We start from the raw sequence: 20,715 nt of genomic DNA, 5'->3' as shown, positions 1-20,715 counted from the left end.
CGCGCGCTGCTACTGCGCAGGCGCAGGGCGGGGCTTCGCGGCCGACGCGTCTAGAACCGTCGTTCGTTCGGGTTCGCTCTGTGCGTCAGAGGCTTGTTTCGGGGACTGCTGTTGTGGTGCCTGGTGTCAGCTATGGCGGAGGCGATGGATTTGGGCAAAGACCCCAACGGGCCCACCCATTCCTCGACTCTGTTCGTGAGGGAAGATGGCAGTTCCATGTCCTTCTACGTGCGTCCTAGCCCGGCGAAGCGTCGGCTGTCGACGCTCATCCTGCACGGCGGCGGCACCCTATGCCGGGTGCAGGAGTCTGGGGCCGTCCTGCTGGCCCAGCCCGGGGAGGCGGCGGCCGAGGCCTCGGGCGACTTCATTTCCACGCAGTACATCCTGGACTGCGTGGAGCGCAACGAGAGGCTCGACCTGGAGGCCTACCGGCTGGGCTCGACGGCCGGCCAGGCCCCCGAGACGAAGCCCGCGGCCCCGGCCAAGGGGGGCGCCGCGGCCGCCGCGCAGCCCGAGCCGCAGCCGCCCACGGGGCGCATCGTCTTCACGGACGCGGACGACGTGGCCATCTTGACGTACGTGAAGGAAAATGCCCGCTCGCCCAGCTCCGTCACCGGCACCGCCTTGTGGAAGGCGATGGAGAAAAGCTCGCTCACCCAGCACTCGTGGCAGTCCATGAAGGACCGCTACCTCAAGCATCTGCGGGGCCAGGAGCATAAGTACCTGCTGGGGGACGCCCCAGTGAGCCCCTCCTCCCAGAAACTCAAGCGGAAAGCTGAGCAGGACCCCGAGGCCGCCGATAGTGGGGGTGAGGTCTCTGCCGCGAACGCGGGAGCTCTTGCTGCACCTGTGCGGGTGGGGGCGGGGCTCCTCCCCCCTTCGGTCCGGTGTCCATGTTGGCGTCTCCGGTAGCGTCGCCCGGCCCTCCCCCCTCCCCTTTAGACATCCGGGTAAAATTGCACCATTTTCTACTCGCACTTCGATTTACTTTTTTCCGGTAGCTGACGTGGTTTGATGCTCAAATGGTACAAACAGGCTAGGTAGACATTCCACCTGATTCTAGCCACCAGCTACCCAGTTTTCTTCCCCGGAGGCAATGTGTTGTTAACCGTATCTTTTCCAGAGGCTGGTTTCCAAAAATACTTCTCTGTTCAGGTAGAGTCAGTGTAAGCTTTTTCAAAGGCATGCCAGACGAGTTTATTTTCATGTTTTGGCGTCTATGCGTATTCACAGAAGGTTCTCGTCAGTTGGAATGATCTTCCTGGTCTCGCTCAGGTGAAGTGCGTTTTTAATGTCGTTGAACTGAACGTTGGGATTCAGGTGCGGTTAGGGCTTCAGTGCAAAACTGTTAAGATGCTTCACTTTTCATGTAACCGGTATCGACAGGTTAAACCGACCTTTTTGTTTAAAGAAGCATGTCCCCCCCCCCCCCCCCCCCCCCTTATGTGGCGATTCCATATAACATTTCGAGATGGGGAGGTAAATCTGTTTCTCCTGTTCAGCATGCTTAGTAAGAATTTTGTTTTTGGTAAAAGTGACATTTCAGATTCATTCATTCAACAGATATTTGAGTGCCAGACACTGTTATCCTGCTGGGATATAACAATAAATAAAAGTCCCTGCGGTCATGGAGCTTAACATACTAGCTGGGCAGTGGTAAGTGCTATAGAGAAAAATAAAATCAGGGTAAGGGCTGGGGAGGAGGTTGTTTTCTATAGGGCGATAAGGCAAGTCACTATAAAAGCTTGTATTTGAGCAGAGACCAAAGGAAAGAGCAAACCAGGTGGTTATCAGTGGGTGTTTCAGGCAGAGGGAATATTGAGTGCAAAGGCCTGGAGGTGGGAATATGGCTGGTGTGTTCTTGGAGCAACAGACCAGTGTGGCTAAAATGGACTAAAGCAAGGGGGAGAATTCTAGGAGAGAGGACAAGGTTATGTGTATGGGTGAAGTAGATCGCATGGGGCTTTGCTTTGAAATCCAGTAGGGTTGGGACTATGGGCAGGCCATTTGGAACCTTGGAGAAAATTAAGCTGGATTTGCCCTACTGTAATTTAATTTTGATGATCAGAATTTAATTGTAAAAATTAAAATTCTAAAATCACTAAGAAAATAAGGATGAGGGGCACCTGGCTGGCTCAGCCAGTAGTGCATATGACTCTTGATGTCAGGATTGTAGGTATAGGTTCAAGCCCTACCGTTGGGTGTAGGTATTATTTAAACAAACAATATGGATGAGTATCCTTTTTTATTTTTTAATTCTATTTATTGATCTTTTTTAAAAATTGAGGTACATTTGGCCTACAGTGTCAGTTTCAAGTATACAACCTAGTAATTCTGCGTTTTTATATGTTGCAAACTGATCATCACAGTAAGTCTGGTTTTTGTCTGTCTCCATACAAGTTAATACGGTATTACTGATTGTATTCCCTCTATTGCATGTTAAAGCCCCCTGCCTTATTTACTTTGTACCTGGAAGTTTGTACCTCTTGATCCCCTTCATCCATTTTGCTGCCCTGTCCCCCATGCCAACCCTCTTCCCTCCCTGTTCTCTTTTTCTGTGAGTTTGGGTTTTGTTTTGTGTGGTTGGTTTTTTTAGATTCCACTTACCAGCGTGGTATTTGTCTTTCTCTGACTTCTTTCACTAGCATAATGTCCTCTAGGGCCATCCATGTTTGTTGCAAGTGGCAAGATTTTGTTGTTTTTTTGTCTTGTTTTGGTGGCAGAGTAGTATTCCAGTGTATATGCACATCATATCTTTATCGGTGGACGCTTTGGTTGTTGCCATATCTAGGTTCTTGTAAATAATACAGTGAAACTGCAGTGAATGTAGAGTTGCATGTAGTTTTTCACATCGGTGTTTTCATTTCCTTCAGATTGATACTCCAAAGTGGTATTGCTAGATCATATGGTAGTTCTATTTTTAACTTTTTGAGGAACTTCTATACTGTTTTCTATAGTGGCTATGCCAATTTACATTCCCACGAACAGTGCACAAGGGTTCCTTTTCTCCACATCTTTCCTAATACTTGTTATTTCTTGTCTTTTTGAGAAGTCGTTTTGACAGGTGTGAGGTGATACTTCATTGTGGTTTTCATTTGTATTTCACTGATGATTAGTGATGTTGAGCATCTTTTCATGGGCCTGTTGGACACTCGTATGTCTTTGGGAATACATCTATTCAGATTGCTTATTTTTAAATTGGAATGTTTGGGATTTTTTGTTATGAGTTCTTTATTCTGGCTATTAACCTCTTTTTGGATTATTGGATATATGGCTTGCAAATACTTCTTTCTATTCAGTAGGTTGCCTTGAGTATATTTTTTAATATGTGCATGGTGATAGTCCTGAAACCAAGAAGATTTAAAAAAAAAAGTTGTATATATGTGATTACTTGAAGTTAAAAACTTCTCATCATAAAAGTCAGCAAACCGGAAAAATACTCCTAATACATTGGAACAGAGTTAGTTTCCTTAATGTCCAAAGATCTTGCAGAAGTTAGTAAAAGAAAATCTAGGAGAACAATGAACAAAAGAAATGGAACAAGAAGTTTCTAGAAAAGGAAATAAATGGCAATAAACAAATGCAGAATATTGTTATTAAATAAAAGTAAATTAGACCCTGAACAGAGGCATGATATAAGCCATGGACTTCTGACCCATGGAAAATGAAATAACAAACGTGCATGGTGATGTTTTTCAGGAAAGTGAATGAGGAAATGTTGTATTTTGTTTATCAGATTGGCAAAAATTAACAAAGTGGGTAATATCTACAGATACTGGGTAAAATAGACATTACATAAAATTTGTCCTTTTAACCATTTTTAAGTGGTCAGTTTGGTGGCCTTAAGTCTATTCACATTGTTATGGAACCATTACCACCATCTGTCTCCAGAACTTTTTCTTCTCCTAAAACTGGAAAACTACCCATTAAACACTGACTCCCCTTTGCTCCCTCCCCCTGTCAATCACCATTTTACTTTTTGTCTTTAAGAATTTGGTCTTTCTAGCTACCTCATGTAAGTGGAGTCATATATTTGTCCTTTTGTGATTGGCTCATTTCACTTAGCACAGTGTTTTCAGGGTTCATCCATGTTGTAGCATGTGTCAGAATGTCCTTCCTTTATAAGGTTGAATAATACTCCACTGCATTGTGTATACTACGTTTTGTTTATGTGGTCACCCATTGATGGACACTGAGGTTGTTTCCGTATCTTGGCCGTTAGGAATAATGCCGCTATGAATATGGGTGTACTAATACCTGCTTGAAACCCTGGTTCCATTTGTCTTGAGTATACAGAAGTGGAATTGCTGGATTTTGTGGTAGTTCCATGATTAGTATTTTGAGGAACCACCATGGTATTTTCTGGTTATGTGTTTTAGTCCCTATATAGTTTGTGTAACCACCACCTATATCAGGATACAGAACAGTTCCATTATAAAAAACTTCTTTCTGCTGCCCCATAGCAGTCAGTTTTTGTTAAGTGGAAAAGAGAGCACAGTTAAATGCTAAGAGAACAAAGTAAAACAGAAAGAGGAGGATGCTGAGCTTTAGGAGGGCCTCCTTTCTGTTAGATGGTATGTGGTAGATTGTGATGTACCTTCCACATCTGTCTTCAGCTGGGAGAGCTGCTTCACCCAAAGTCTTGACATCTTAGGTTGGCTAGCATTTAGGGACTGATCTGTGCGGAGTTCTGCCACGGCTCCCACATCCCAACACAGTCGATTCTGAAGGGACTTCCTAGTTCAGACTTCCCTATGGTTTCAGCTGAGGCTTTGTTGGAACTCTTTGACAGCTCAGCTTCCCTCTCTGCCCACTCATGCTTTCTTCTCAACAGTGGTTTCCCCTGGGTCACTCCCTACTAAACACCATGTGTTAATCTCCATCTCACAATCTGCTTCCCAGAGAATCCAGTTTATGGCAGTTTTGTTAATTTGCACTATGGATAAATACAAAGCAAAAAATGAATTATGCTTGAAGAGTATTTTTATTTTCCATATTACAATCTAAGGAATATATCACCATTTGGATAGTACAGCTCTTCAGAAGCAAGAGTAGACATTTCCGAACAAGTGTATTGTATGTTTTTCTTATCTTGATCAAAAACTGATGTCTTCTAATAGAAAAAAAGTACAGGCTCACTTTTGGCTCAGAGTTCGCAGAGCACTGTATTTTTGGTTTCTGCAAAAGATGCTAATTGTAATCTGGTGCTGTTCTTTTCTTTCATAGAACCACAGAATAAGAGAACTCCAGACTTACCTGAAGAAGAATATGTAAAGGAAGAGATCAAGGAGAATGAAGAAGCAGTCAAAAAGATGCTTGTAGAAGCCACCCGGGAGTTTGAGGAGATTGTGGTACGTAGACTAGATTTAACTCTTATTTTCTCTCCTTCTATTCTTCTTCTTTAAAATTGGTTATTGCATTTAGTTTTTGTACACCTAAGGCCCTGAAAGGTAAGGTTTGGAGTGGGAGAATGGAAAGTGGGACTGATCTTGGTTTCAGGCATGCAGTTTTGAGGGAGGGGCGTGTGGGTGGCTCATGCTGTTAAGCATCTGACTCTTGATTCTGGCTCAGGTCATGATTCACTTGTGATATCGAGCCCCCTCGTCAGGCTCTGCGCTGGGCGTGGAGTCTGCTTGGGATTCTCTCTTTCCACCTCCCTCTGCCTTTCTCCTGCACATGTGTGCATGTGTGTTCTCTGTCTCTTAGAGAAAAGGGGGAGAGGGAGAAAAATTGGGGAGAATTATTAAAAAATTTTTCTTTAGTGTTTGTTTATTTTTGAGACAGAAAGAGACAGAGTGTGAGTGGGGGAGAGGTAGAGAGAGAGGGAGACACAGAATCCCAGGGAGGTTCTAGGCTCTGAGCTGTCAGCACAGAGCCCTCTATGGGGCTCGAACTCATGAACTGTGAGATCATGACCCAAGCCTAAGTCAGATGCTTAACCACCTCAGCCACCCAGGTGCCCCTGTTGAGAATTATTTTGAAACAGTAGACAGCATCCTATTTTGGATACTTTGATCACAGTGTAAGGTTTTCAAAGTTAAGACTGTGGATTTATCTTTTGAAAATATTTTTGTGCTTCTCAGGAAAATAAATGCAATTTTTGAAGGAGTTTAATTTTTTTTTTTAAAGCAAGTTTAGCTTTTTGTGTATTTAGAGTGGTTTTGGGATTTTTTAATGCTTCCTTATTTGGTCTAGCTTCTGATACTCTGTTGGAGTCCCATATTTGATCATAGTTACAGGGAAAGGCAAGAACTATAAAGTAGTGAGGAGTAATTTAAAAGAAAGACTCAATTATATGTGCATATTTTTTCCACGAAAAAGGATCTTTTAAATTAATTTTCTTATTGTAAAGGGAAGTGATCAGGCCTCATTATTAGGAAAATAATTTAAAGATCTGTAATTGGTGAATGAAGGAATGCACAAGAATTGGCAGAATTTAGTGATTGTTGCCTTTTGAAGTCTGAGTTTTGTTTTATATTTGGTCAATTTTCCATAAACTTTGAAATGCAAGCATGGTCTACGTAGGTTTCTGCTCACATAACGTGCTTTGTAATGTGCCTAAATGTAGTATAGTACGGAGACCCTAGTCTGCTCATACATCTGTGTGTTTTGAGTAGTTAAGTGAAGGCATTGGTATGTACTGGGGATGTAAGTGATGAGAGCAAAAGAGATACAGTTCCTGTCCTTAGGGAGCTTACAATCTGACACTGAAGCCAAAGTTTTGTTTTTTTTTCTTTATTTTTTATTGTATTTATTTTTTTTACGTTTATTTTGAGAGAGAGAGAAGGGGACAGAGGATATGAAGTGGCCTCAGCAGAGAGCCCAGTGTGGGGCTCAATCTCAGGAACTGTGAGCTATGACTTAAACCAAATCTGATGCTTAACTGACTGAGCCACCCAGGCGCCTCTTTTGTTTTGTTTTTTAAATGTTTTTATTTTTGAGAAAGAATGAGAGAGCGTGAGTGGGCGAGGGGCAGAGAGAGAAGGGGGTGCACAGAGGATTCAGAGTGGGCTCTGTGCTGACAACTTTGGCATTGACAGCAGCTAGCTGGATGTGGGGCTTGAACCCACAAACCGTGAGATCATGACCTGATCCGAAGTTGGACACTCAACCATCTGAGCCACTCAGATGCCCCTGAAGTCAAACTTTAAAAAATGATCTAATGAACATGTGTGTACACGTGGACATGTATGCACATACACATATTTTTCATTATTTACTGTAGCTTCTCATGTTCTGTTGGAATACCATAGTTGTATGTATACATGTATATGCACATAATGTACACATAAGCACACTTATATCCCCCACTTACAGACACAGACACTCCCCTCCCCTTAACCCATCATGTACGTAAACTTATATACACACATGCAACATGAGTAAGTATAAGAAGGAGCATAGCGTATTGGAAGAACTGAAGGAAGTCCAATGTGATTGGGGTGAAAAGGGCAAGCAAGGTGGTGGGAGAGACTAGGTATCGCAAGAGTGTTTGGGACTTGGTAATTAGGAACTGGTCATATTCATCGCTTTCTCTAGGTTGACGAGAGCCCCGATTTTGAAATACACATAACAATGTGTGATGATGATCCACCTACACCCGAGGAAGACTCTGAGACACAGCCTGATGAGGATGAGGAAGAAGAGGAAGAAGAAAAAGTTTCTCCACCAGAGGTGGGAGCTGCCATTAAGATCATCAGGCAGTTAATGGAAAAGTTTAACTTGGATCTGTCAACAGTTACACAGGCATTCCTAAAAAATAGTGGTGAGTTGGAGGCTACTTCCTCCTTTTTAGAGTCCGGTCAGAGGGCTGATGGGTATCCCATTTGGTCCCGACAGGATGACTTAGATTTGCAAAAAGATGACGAGGATGCCAGAGATGCATTGGTCAAAAAATTTGGTGCTCAGAATGTAGCTCGGCGGATTGAATTCCGAAAGAAGTAATTGGCAAGACAATGAGGAAAGAAAAAAGATGAGGCAGGAGAGGTTAAAAAAAAATTTTTGTCAACGTCGTCGTTGGAACTGACACTTGTCTTCTGACCAATGCTGCCATTGCTCTATGAGTCTTAGATTTTGTAGCCAAGCAGAGTTGTGTAGGAGGATAAAAGTAAAAGACATTTGACATATTTAGAGTTGTCCCTGGCAGTATCAGTATGTTCATAAAGGGAAATCCACACCAGACAGAGGTTGGTCTTTGTAGTAGTAATCCTTTTCTGAACGGAACCCTTGCTATATATTGGTTTCAGGAGCTAGTGACAAAGTCAAAGGAGGAAAATAAAGAGCCTCTATCCTTTGGCAGAAACTCTTCTAGATTATGATAGATTCCAAATCAAGGATCTAGATATGTGGAAAGATTTAATTACAAGGTCTTGAGCTTGGACGATCCTAAACCCTTGCATCACCTAGTGAGCTCTGATTTCTAGACTGCTTTGAAAATCCCATATTCCCTTTGCTAACTTAATACTTGGGGACCCTACTCCTTTGGCTTTTCTTTTCTTTCAGTCTTTGTCAGTCATACTTGTAGCACGTGTTTCTTTATCTACCACCCAGTTTTGTTTAGAACGCACACAAAACCCTAGAGAGTCTTAAGAACAGTCTTACTCAGTTATCAGTAATGTGTTTTTATTTATTAAAGACAATTTTGTGCTAAGGACTGTGTTAGATTTATATATTAGTGAATTGATTCCTCTTTGTTGTGTTACTTTTGTTGTTGAAAATAAACAGAACTTTGAATCTCCAAGTGTTTTCTTTGATTGTATTCATGAAACCTTTTCGATATAAAAACCATAAAGGAACTGACATTTCTTGGCTCTTAATTAGGTCAATAATGAACAAAATGGTTCCATATTAGAACTAGTAGGCCACTAGAAGGATGCTAGATTTTCTGGATGGAGCAGAGAGAAGATCTGCGTCAAGGACTGTGAGGGACGGGAGAACACCACGGGCTGCTGAAAGCCGAAGGGTGAGAAGCCAATCAGGAACCATCAGGTGTGTAACAGAAGGTGTCTCTGCCCTACCCGTATCCCTTGGGCACTTACATTCCTGCACATGCCACAAATAGGGGTCCTACTGCAAGCACCTTCTTAAGGTTTCCCCTCTGCTTGAAGTGCTCTGGAGTTCATGCTGCTGGGAGTGGCTTTCGGCTGATGGCGGATGAGAATTAGAGGATGCATATCCAGCTTCCTTGCTGTCCAGAGAAATGACACAAGTGAATATTTGAGACGCACCCCTTGAGTGAGATAATGGGTTCCATACCATCTTTTAAAGGTCCCCAGCAGAAACCAGCATGGTTGCCCAGAGTGGTAGTTGTTTATGAACGCACTCTGCATAGGCTTCCTTCTGTGGTTTCACATCTCCACTTTCCTAATAAAATGCATCGTGGAATCCTCAGTTAAACACGAATTCTTAGAGTCTGCTTCTGGAGGAACCCATTCTAAATCAAAATGCTTCACTTTGCCCTTCTCTTGAGTATGTTGAAAGGATAAAACTATTCCCAGGAGTACCTAGCTCACTCCAGGAGTAACTTTTAAGTGGATATTGGGAAGGGTTGGGTGGTAGGCATTTGTTTAAAATGTGTCGTCCAATCAGATGTGACTCTAGAGTGGTTGAAAATCAATACTTCATGTGTGAAACGGAGATGTCATTTGGGATGTTTATACCTTAGTAAAGTTCGTACAACTTTACAAGCCTAGAAATTTGTTTTGTCAAAGCATGTGCAAAAGGGTCTGATTCATTATATCTAGACTCTGAAAAGATACTTAAGTACTCATTATAAACCAGTAATTTCCAAATATCTGTTTTTGAAATTTATCTGGTGTTTTACTTTTTAGGCTGGGAGATAATATGTGGGGAAACAAATTATTGAGTATGTTTGGGAGCACAAATCTAAGCAAGGAAAATGAGTTGGATCTTAATGGTTAATGGCATTGAGCTATGGCTGCATCTGCTCCATAGACCAGCTGTTCAATTCCTAAAGTTAGGATACCTCTCCTTTAATCTGCCAGATTCTTATTCTTTGGGTTTTCTTTCCTTGACTTCTTGAGGCTTGTGCTCTGGGAAACATCATTTCTTACTCATTTTAGCTCTTGAGTTAGACGCCTTCCTCACTGTTTTCCACTAACCCCACAGTTGAGCTTTTCAAATTCTCTAGGTCTTAAATAACTTGTACAACTTCATTAGTGGCAGAAACATTTCTTTCTGTCTCCTCTTTGCAAACTGCAGCACTGGGCTCTGCTCCTGGTATTCGGTTTTCCTTTGTTCCGTATCCCTTTAAGCAGGTATGGTTGCATTTTAAAAGTTTAAGCTGACACTTGGATTGTTGAGCTTTTCTCTTGTTTTGGTCTAATGCTGTGTGCTGGATTATATGCCCCCTTTGCCTATACCTGTAAGTTGTATTTAATTGCTTGTAACAGAAAACTTCATCTAAAGGACTTGAAACAAGGGACATGAAAAGGAGATTTATATCTTATATGTATAGGAAGTCCTGAGGTAGTTACCTTCAGGATTCTCTCTATTTTTCTGTTCTGCTGTCCCTGGCTTGTCTTCTAGGCTGCTTCCTTCATGGTCAAAAGTTGGGTGCAATCTTTCTTGGAAGCCCCTTGATTTCTCATTGGCCAGAAATTTGGCACATGCGCCTTCCTAACTCTTCCTAAATGAAATTGACTGGGTTAACTTAAATCAATCAAAGTCTATTTTTCTTGGGTTGCAGTTTGTGTAACCTTCCCTGAGAATGTGACATGAAAGGGAAGGTGAATACCCAAATAAGAGTTTGCTAAAAACTTGTACAAATTCTAGTCACCTTCTCCAGGAATAAGAAGATCCTTCCAGGAGTGGAATGTTAATCACTGTTCTCATCAAACCTGGACCTAACCTTTTGAGTTGGTTCAAACAATGCAAATTGATAAAATTCAAAGATGTTTTTATAGCACTAAGGTAAATCCGCATACACCTTCAAACACCAAAATCTACTTTGAGATGTATTATCATTTCAGAAGAAGAGAGAAGACCGAAATTTTTATCCCAGTTTTAGATTAACGTGTTAGACTAAGTGGTTGTATGGTGTTGCTACTGTATTTTCATTGTGATTTTTTTTTTGTAATGTTTTAAGTAATCAAAGGAAAAACAATATAAATGAAGAATACTCAGTATTGTGGATTTAACGTAATTCATTTAATCGTTCTCTTATTGGTAGATAGTGGGATAGTTTCTGGTTCCCAGTTGAAACCCTCAGAGCTTTGGGGAAAAGCTCACTTTTATGAATTCACATTATCAGGAAATATACTGTCCTTTCATTTTCTGCATGACAAACTAATTTCAAGCTGGCTTTCCCATCTTGCTAGGAAGCAAAGGAGTGCTAATGTGTCAGCACGTAGATATGTTCTTGCTTGGGTATGGTTATAGTTCATGCAAATTCCAGATTGGTAGACATCGTGATTAGAGAGGAAGTCATGTTGATCAGTGAAATGCTTTTGTTCAGAAGGATTCAGCAGACCTGTCTACTGGCCTATGGTGCTTCCAGAGGCTGTATGCAGCTTAGAAACCATCCTTTCTTTATTCAATGAAGTGAATATAGAAGATAACCACTGCCCACAAAACAGTTAAAAACTGCCTTTTGTGTTTCCAAGTGGTTTCTCCTTCCTCTTGCATTAATCTTGTCCCAAACAGGATGACTTCATTATCCACTGTCCTTTAAATTGCACTGATTTGCATCAAAAGAAGAGAGGTCTGGACCAGGTTCTGAGAATGACTTCTTTTTCTGGAATCTCAGGCCTTGGTAAGCTTTGTAGCATATGGAACACAGCCTGAAAAGCATCTTCACTGAAGCACAGTTGGGGTCCTGGCAGGGTCCTCTTTTTGTGGGCCAGGACTCGGAAAAGGTATCTGTTCCTGAAAATCTGTGGATAACAGTTGACATAAAGGCTTGAGGTTTCTGCACATTGCTGGTGAGTTGGCCAAGGGAATGAGATGGTTGTCCAGTTGACTGTGCTGCGGATGAGTGTCTCAGTGTGTCCCTCCTCGAGGATCCCACTTTGCAATCAGAGTCTGGCAGATTTCATCCCATTGCAGAATATATGTCTACCTGCCCCAGATCCTGCAGTTGGTGGTTTTGGTGCTCAGGATGAGGCTGAGAGTAGTCCTTCAACTGTAGTACTCCTGTGTGCTTCTATTCTTTGTGATTCTGGCACTTTTCTTGCTTTGGCGGCCAGAAAGGAGCCTGAGTATCTGAGACTCGCAGAGTTGATGGTATTGGCCGGTAATTCCGAGGAGAGTAAAGAATTCTCTCTGCATAGTCTGTGGGCTGTACCATCATGACGCTTGGTCCTTGGTTCACACAAGAGACAGAGGACTCCTGGGATGGGAGAGGAGCAGGTAGAAATGTTTGGTTCCTACGGAAAAAATGGGAGGAAGCAAAATGATGAGACCTGCCTGGGAAAGTGGGCAGATCAATTTGGTGGTGCTGAGCTGTCAGACCTGGTCTTGCATTTGGGCTGTCTGCCAAGGAATTCATGGACTCACTTCTCTGCCTTGGGTATAGAGATCTTTAATTCTGAAACCACATCTATGTGAAGAAAAAGACAGTGTCATAAGACAAGTGATTCTGGCTCGGTTTCTCATACTATGTAAAGCAAAGGGGCTATTAATACAGGCCCCATTATCGGGATGGGGTGTGTGTGGGTGTGTTTCATGTGAAATAGAACTATTGCATATATATGTCATTAATTACTCTGATTCCTGTGTATAGTGTGTATGTATATATGTGTACATATGAATGTGTGTATACACATACAAACACAAAAATTGAGGTCCTAACACACTTAGCAATCAACTATAGATGGATTGAAACTGGTTGAAAAGGCATATGCTTTAGATTCTTCCCTTTAATTTCAACATTGGATCAGCAAATAAGTTTTCTTGACCAGGTTGACATTTATCTCTTTGCCAACATGTGTATAAGAATCCCAATCTTATATATGTGGTTATAAATAAATCTGATCAAGGATTAATTAACTGTACTGAAAAAACTATGAATGTGTTTCCTAGTCTTGAGCATTTAACATACACTAAACCACTGTCCTCATAACTTTAGAAGGTACCCAGTAAGAGTGATTTTTTTTCTTTCAACTGGAGGACATGGGACTAAGTCTGTAGATTTTTGAAGCTGTCACAAGTTGGTGGAGGGGTAGGTAGGCAGGGTATTTGGTTGAGGCCAGGAATGCTTAAAAATACTGATTAGGTGCAGGACAACCTCATAAGAAAGGAATTATCTGGACCAAAATGACCAAGCAGTGTCAAGCTGTAGAAAACCTGACAGGGTATTCCCAAAATAGATAGTATTAACTTTCATATTTCCTCCCATTTTTGCTGCTGGAGATTCTAAATGGTTATCACACTGACAGAATTCTTCATTTTGCAGGAATCTGACTTGCAATGCTAGATGTTTACCAATCCATACTGTTACCCATGATGATTGTGATAATCTCAGGTCAGTTTTTCAGCAGCCCATCAGAGGGAAATATAACATCACTTACAGGTAGAACATATTTGGTGCTATAGACAGAACTTACTTGAATTCTTGATTCCTGAATGTCTGTTATTTTAGCCAGTTTTTTCCTGGTTGTTATATCAGGGAATTGGTTCCTCTCAAAAGCTTGAAGTAGGATATGTGATTGAGGTCTTGTGATGGATGTCCAGTCTTCTCTGGCTGCTTTTGGTAAGTATTCTACAAGAGAACATGGAACAGAATGTGTCTTTTAGGACAGTTCTCATATTTGAACTGAAAACTTGAACCTAGGAAGATAATGCTGACATTCCCCCTGAATCCCTGAGGTTGACAGAACAGGATGCCACCCTGCTTAGAGCAGCAAGACAAAAGGCCCAGAGCCTTGCGTGCTAAGAACCTGCCTGTCGCACCCAGCTGTGGGGCCATGCTTTTATTTCTGACGCTAGGGTGCCCAGAACAAGCTGTAAGTGCCTCCTAAGATAATGATTTTTTTGTCGAGTATATGGGCACAATATGCAGAGCCGTTTTCACTTTCTCTGGGATCCACTGAAGAAATGCATTTGGACCAGTGGATTCTTACCTTGAGACCGAGGCAGCTGATTTTGTTCCTGGGTTTCATCTTAAGGAGCATCCAAATTCCAATTGTCTTTGTTTGGATTGAGGTTTTTAAGTCAAATCTAAGTGGGAGAAGAAGATGTTGAAGTCATGGAACTCAATCTGTGTTGTTCCAAGTATCAAGGCAAGGCAATTAAATGAAATTGATTTGATCAACTGCCATTGGGATAATATCCATAAAAAAAGTGATGTATTATCCTAGGAGTTATTATGAGCATACAATTCAAGACAGCATTTCTTTTATGGTCATCCTCATGGTATCCCATGTAAAATTCCCTGATTGAAGAGACACTGTTCTGTCAAAGGAGATCGATATTTCTTTTTCTCCCTTTCCCTCCTCCCATCTCTCTCTCATAACATGTCTTCTATGTGTGGATATCTTTTCTTGGGCCCTATCATCTCTTCATAAGAAGTACCATTTTATTTTATGTAATAAACACAGAAGAAATACCATTTTATTATATATAATACATACGGAATTGATTGTGAAAAGAATTTCTTTAGATGGGGAGTAAGTTAGCCATGGTCCAAGAGCTGTACTAACATTCATCCACATTCCCTCTTATCCCATAGTCAGCAATAAGTAAGGAGACTTCTAGGACCCAGTACACCTTGCTGTGAAACTCTTGTCACTAATATAACCATTTGAACTCTTTCTTTGTTTCCTCATTATTGGAGTCAGATTTGCAGTGTACTTTCTAATTAGTTGTTTTATTTTGATAATTTGCAATAGGAATTAGGGTATTAATGACAACCAATATTTAACAAATCACTCTTATCCAGGCATTGTGCTAAAAGGTTATCTGTTTTCTAAATGAGAATATTTGCAGGTAAGCCTTAAGCACATCACCAGATAGTCCTATAGTATGTACTTTTATTACTGGGAATTGAATAAGGTATCTCTTCACACCCAGAACTAATGCATGAAGAAGAGTAAAACATTTCTCTCCAGCATCCCCTCAGACTGAGGACCTTGTAGCCAATGGCTTATTGGAGGCTCTGTGCAGACACAAAACTAGGAACTCATAATTTTCTTCTAAAAGCACACTTTTATTGATCTTCATTGTTTTAAATGCTGTTTGGTATAATTGTTTACAGCTATCGAAGAAATCCAACTTAGTTTAATTTTTACATCAGTACCATTCAAAATAATACAATATGGGACTTTCATATACTTAAAAATTTTTTAATTAAATTATTTTTAAGTTTGTTTATTTTGAGAAAGAGCGAGCACAAGCTGGGGAGGGGCAGAGAGAAGGAGGGAGAATCCCAAGCACAGAGCCTGATGTGGGGTTCAAACTCACAGACATTGAGATTATGACTTGAGCTGAGATCAAGAGTCAGATGCTTTATCAACTGCGCCACACAGGCACCCTGTTCGTTTTTTAGTTTTGAGAAACAGTATGAGCAGGGGAGGGGTAGAGCGAGAGGGAGACACAGATTCAAAGCAGGCTCCAGGCTCTGAGCTGTCAGCACAGAGGCCAACGTGGGGCTCGAACTCATGAACCTTGAAATCATGACCTGAGCCAAAGTCAGATGCCCAACCGTCTGACCCAGACCCCTACTTCATATGTGTGTGTGAAAATCACATTTCAGGTGTTTAAAAAAACCTAGCCTGAAAATTGGGAATTTATGTGAGTTCTTGCCCCACAGTTTCCTCATAATTATGTATTAATCATCATTCTGCAGGATATATCAGAACATTTTTTTAAGATTTTTGTTTTTTAATTTTTTTAAAGATTTATTTTTGAGAGAGAAAGCGTGAGTGGAGGAGGAGCAGAGAGAGGGAGAGAGAGAGAATCCCAAGCAGGCTCTGTGCTGTCAATGCAGAGCCTGACATGGAGTTCGATCCCACAAGCCGTGAGATCATGACCTTTCTCACGTTGGACACTTAACCAACTGAGCCACCCAACTGCCCCAAAGATTATTTTATTTTATTTTATTTTATTTTATTTTATTTTATTTTTTTAAAGATTTTTTATTTTTATTTATTTTTTCAATATATGAAATTTATTGTCAAATTGGTTTCCATACAACACCCAGTGCTCATCCCAAAAGGTGCCCTCGTCAATACCCATCACCCACTCTCCCCTCCCTCCCACCCCCCATCAACCCTCAGTTTGTTCTCAGTTTTTAAGAGTCTCTTATGCTTTGGCTCTCTCCCACTCTAACCTCTTTTTTTTTTCTTTCCCCTCCCCCATGGGTTTCTGTTAAGTTTCTCAGGATCCACATAAGAGTGAAAACATATGGTATCTGTCTTTCTCTGTATGGCTTATTTCACTTAGCATTACACTCTCCAGTTCCATCCATGTTGCTACAAAGGGCCATATTTCATTCTTTCTCATTGCCACGTAGTACTCCATTGTGTATATAAACCACAACTTCTTTATCCATTCATCAGTTGATGGACATTTAGACTCTTTCCATAATTTGGCTGTTGTTGAGAGTGCTGCTATAAACATTGAGGTACAAGTGCCCCTATGCATCAGCATTCCTGTATCCCTTGGGTCAATTCCTAGCAGTGCTATTACTGGGTCATAGGGTAGGTCTATTTTTAATTTTCTGAGGAAACTCCACACTGTTTTCCAGAGCGGCTGCACCAATTTGCATTCCCACCAACAGTGCAAGAGGGTTCCCGTTTCTCCACATCCTCTCCAGCATCTATAGTCTCCTGATTTGTTCATTTTGGCCACTCTGACTGGCGTGAGGTGATATCTGAGTGTGGTTTTGATTTGTATTTCCCTGATAAGGAGCGACGTTGAACCTCTTTTCATGTGCCTGTTGGCCATCTGGATGTCTTCTTTAGAGAGAAGTGTCTATTAATGTTTTCTGCCCATTTCTTTGCTAGGTTATTTGTTTTTCGGGTGTGGAGTTTGGTGAGCTCTTTATAGATTTTGGATATTAGCCCTTTGTCTGATATGTCATTTACAAATATCTTTTCCCATTCCGTTGGTTGCCTTTTAGTTTTGTTGGTTGTTTCCTTTGCTGTGCAGAAGCTTTTTATCTTCATAAGGTCCCAGTAATTCATTTTTGCTTTTAATTCCCTTGCCTTTGGGGATGTGTCGAGTAAGAGATTGCTACGGCTGAGGTCAGAGAGGTCTTTTCCTGCTTTCTCCTCTAGGGTTTTGATGGTTTCCTGTCTCACATTCAGGTCCTTTATCCATTTTGAGTTTATTTTGTGAATGGTGTGAGAAAGTGGTCTAGTTTCATTCTTCTGCATGTTGCTGTCCAGTTATGCCAACACCGTTTGTTAAAGAGACTGTCTTTTTTCCATTGGATATTCTTTCCTGCTTTGTCAAAGATTAGTTGGCCATACTTTTGTGGGTCTAGTTCTGGGGTTTCTATTGTATTCCATTGGTCTATGTGTTTTTTTGTGTCAGTACCATGCTGTCTTGATGATTACAGCCTTGTAGTAGAGGCTAAATTCTGGGATTGTGATGCCTCCTTCTTTGGTCTTCTTCTTCAAAATTACTTTGGCTATTCGGGGCCTTTTGTGGTTCCATATGAATTTTAGGATTGCTTGTTCTAGCTTCGAGAAGAATGCTGGTGCAATTTTGATTGGGATTGCATTGAATGTTTTGGGTAGTATTGACATTTTGACAATATTTATTCTTCCAACCCATGAGCATGGAATGTTTTAATCACTATCCCAGTGTAGGGCTTGAACTCACAACCCTGAAATCAAGAGTTACATGTTCTAGTGACTGAGCCAGCCAGGTGCCCCAGTATTTATCAATACTTAATGATACCATATTATTATAGTGTCCTAATTTCCTAAATTGCCTAAATCTCAAAAATTGATGTATCTCCCATTGGGAGATCCCAAACCAGTATATCCTCCTCCTGTCAGTGAATATACCCAGTCGGTATTTCCACAATTGGTAAAAGATACACAGTTCTTGCTTTTAGTATACAACAATAAAAATCTTCTGAGTAACATACCTGACATCAAAGAATTATCTGAGAGTCTTGATCCCAGCATTTCTCTTTACCTGGAATCTGACAGATCATGAAATAGAAACCTAATGCTTATGTGAATTTTACACTCTGGAATGCCAATTTCCTTGCCCCATTGTTTCCTGGTAGCTTTATCAGCGTAAGGGTTTTGTTCAAACGATGCTTGGAGGATATCCTTTTTTATTTTCATTAAAAATTTTTAAAAAATGTTTTATTATCTATTGTTGACAGAGAGACAGGGTGCAAGCGGGGGTTGGGAGGGCAGGGGCAGAGAGAGAGGGAGACACAGAATCTGAAACAGGCTCCAGGCTCTGAGTTGTCAGCACAGAGCCCGATGTGAGGCTCAAACTCATGAACTGTGAGATCATGACCTGAGCAGAAGTTGGAGGCTTAACCAACTGAGCCACCCAGGCCCCCCTTGGAGGATATCCTTTTGACTCTGGTTGTAAACAGTCCTGCCTTTCCAGGTTTCTTTTTGTAGTCTGCCTGGTCAAGAGAAAATGGGAAGAGGAGTACGAAGGATATGTTTATGGATTAAAAACTCTGTGTGAACATATGTCATATGTTTTTCTAGGATGAAAGCCTGTAGGTTCAACAATGATTCTATATATTTAAAAAAATTTTTTTAAAAGTTGATTCATTTTGAGAGAGAGAGTTGTGGTGGGCGTGGGGGGTGGGGTGGGGAGAGAATCCCAAGCAGGTGCTACACTATCAGTGTGGCACCCAACTCAGGGCTCAAACTCACAAACCATGAGATCATGACCTGAGCCGAAATCAAGAGTCAGATGCTTAACCAGCTGAGCTGCCCGAGCACTGCAAGTGTCTGACTCTTGATTTCGACTCAGGTTATGATTTCACAGTTAGATTGAGTCCTAGTTCTTGATAATGAGACTCACACTGGGCTCTGTGCTGTCAGTGAGGAGCTTGCTTGGGATTCTCTATCTCCCTGGCTGCCTCCGTCATGCTTTCTGTCTCTCTCTCTCTCTTAAAAAAAAACAAAAAGAGACCCAGGTGCCCCATACATTTTTAAAGGTAGGTGTTCCATATATATGCTTTTCTCTATTTACAATGTCAACTTTGAAACTTTTGACAACCTACTTGTGGGACTCCTGGCTGTTACTTTAAATGGAAAATTCCAATCTCCAATTTTAAAGCACCCATCAATCCTCTAACAACTTATCAATGCAAAACAGCTCCTGTTCCAACCATCTGTCCCTCTAATTATGATTGTGATTTAACTTTTATAAACTCTGGGAAATAAAGCACATGGCATTACTGAAGAAGAGAGCAAAATGCAGATGAAAATTTGCCACTCGCAGTGCTGTTCAAACCCCTCTTGGGAAGAGGTACCTGGACTCCGTGGAGGTCACTGGGCAATTGAGCAGCTCTGGAAGACGACAGGCTTATCAACACCAAGGGTGGCCCACCCATTTCTTATATACCTTTCTATCTAATCCCTTCATTATTGTTCAACACTTTTAGAAAGAAACTTGAAGTAATCAGATTAAGAGGAAGTACAGACTCTACCAGGCAGTTTTAAAACTTTAAAGAGACCCTAATATCTTTCCAAATATGTCTTAGAATCTGTACTCTCTAGTGTACATACACTATGCAATTTATATATATATGCAATATATATATGCATTTATATATTTAAAACATTATGTTCTCCATGTTGTACTCCTGCTTTTTAATTTTGGCTTGATATTATTTATAATTTTGGAAAGATCTACCTACATTATATATATTTTTTATTTATTGAAAATAATTTTTAATTGTTTATTTTTTAGAGAGAGAGACAGCGCATGAGCTGGGGAGGGGCAGAGAGAGGGGGAGACAGAATCCGAAGCAGGCTCCAGGCTCTGAGCTGTCAGCCCAGAGCCCAGTGCGAGGCCTGAACTCAGTAACCATAAGATTGTGACCTGAGCTGAATTTGGATGTGTAACTGAGTCACCCAGGCACCCTTTTTTCTTTTCCTTTTTCTTTCTTTTTTTTTTTTTTAAGTTTATTTATTTATTGTGAGAGAGAGAGAAAGTACAAGTTCGGGGAGGCAGAGAGAAAGGGAGAGAGAGAATCCCAAGCAGGCTCCACACTGTGAGTGCGGAGCCTGATGTGGGGCTTGAACTCATGAACTGGTTAAGTTAGATGCTTAACTGACTGAGCCACCTAGGCACCCCTATATTTTTCATCTTTTTTTTAATGTTTATTTTTGAGGAAGAGAGACAGTGCAAGTGAGGGAGGGGCAGAGAGAGAGACACACACACAGCATCCAAAGCCGGCTCCAGGCTCTGAGCTGTCAGTACAGAGCCTGACGTGGGGCTCGAACTCACAAACCATAAGATCATGACCTGAGCCGAAGTTAGATGCTTAACTGATTGAGCCACCCAGGCACCCCTATACATTTTTTAAGTTTATTTTTCTTGAGATAGAGAGGGAAAGAATCCCAAGCAGGCCCTGCGCTGTCACCCTGAACCATGAGATCATGGCCTGAGCTGAAACCAAGAGTCAGATGCTTAAATGACTGAGCCACCCAGCCACCCCCCAGAAATCTCATTCTTGCCTATCCAAAGGCCACAGTTGTATAAGCCAATTCTTTATAACAAATGTCTTTATTTGTACATATGTATATATACATGTGCACA

At 41.3% G+C, this 20,715-nt stretch overlaps 2 protein-coding genes across 2 annotated transcripts; one reads left to right on the top strand and one right to left on the bottom strand.

The window, feature by feature from the left end:
- The first annotated feature begins 23 nt into the window (after nucleotides 1-23).
- On the top strand, nucleotides 24-8,740 carry TERF2IP (TERF2 interacting protein). Its single transcript, XM_027076249.2, has 3 exons — nucleotides 24-808; nucleotides 5,227-5,351; nucleotides 7,540-8,740. The coding sequence occupies exons 1-3, from the start codon at nucleotides 133-135 to the stop codon at nucleotides 7,942-7,944; spliced, it is 1,206 nt and encodes a 401-aa protein (XP_026932050.1). The 5' UTR covers nucleotides 24-132; the 3' UTR covers nucleotides 7,945-8,740.
- A 3,260-nt stretch (nucleotides 8,741-12,000) lies between these two features.
- On the bottom strand, nucleotides 12,001-19,504 carry DUXB (double homeobox B). The gene is given in 7 exon segments (XM_053211060.1): nucleotides 12,001-12,070; nucleotides 12,072-12,349; nucleotides 13,566-13,720; nucleotides 14,082-14,120; nucleotides 18,161-18,235; nucleotides 18,473-18,559; nucleotides 19,405-19,504. Coding segments are annotated over 7 exon segments (804 nt in total).
- Between the last annotated feature and the right edge of the window lie 1,211 nt (nucleotides 19,505-20,715).

The sequence above is a fragment of the Acinonyx jubatus genome, chromosome E2, assembly GCF_027475565.1.
Source record: "Acinonyx jubatus isolate Ajub_Pintada_27869175 chromosome E2, VMU_Ajub_asm_v1.0, whole genome shotgun sequence".
Classification (NCBI taxonomy): Eukaryota; Metazoa; Chordata; class Mammalia; order Carnivora; family Felidae; genus Acinonyx; species Acinonyx jubatus.
This window is presented reverse-complemented; position numbering and strand designations above follow the sequence as displayed.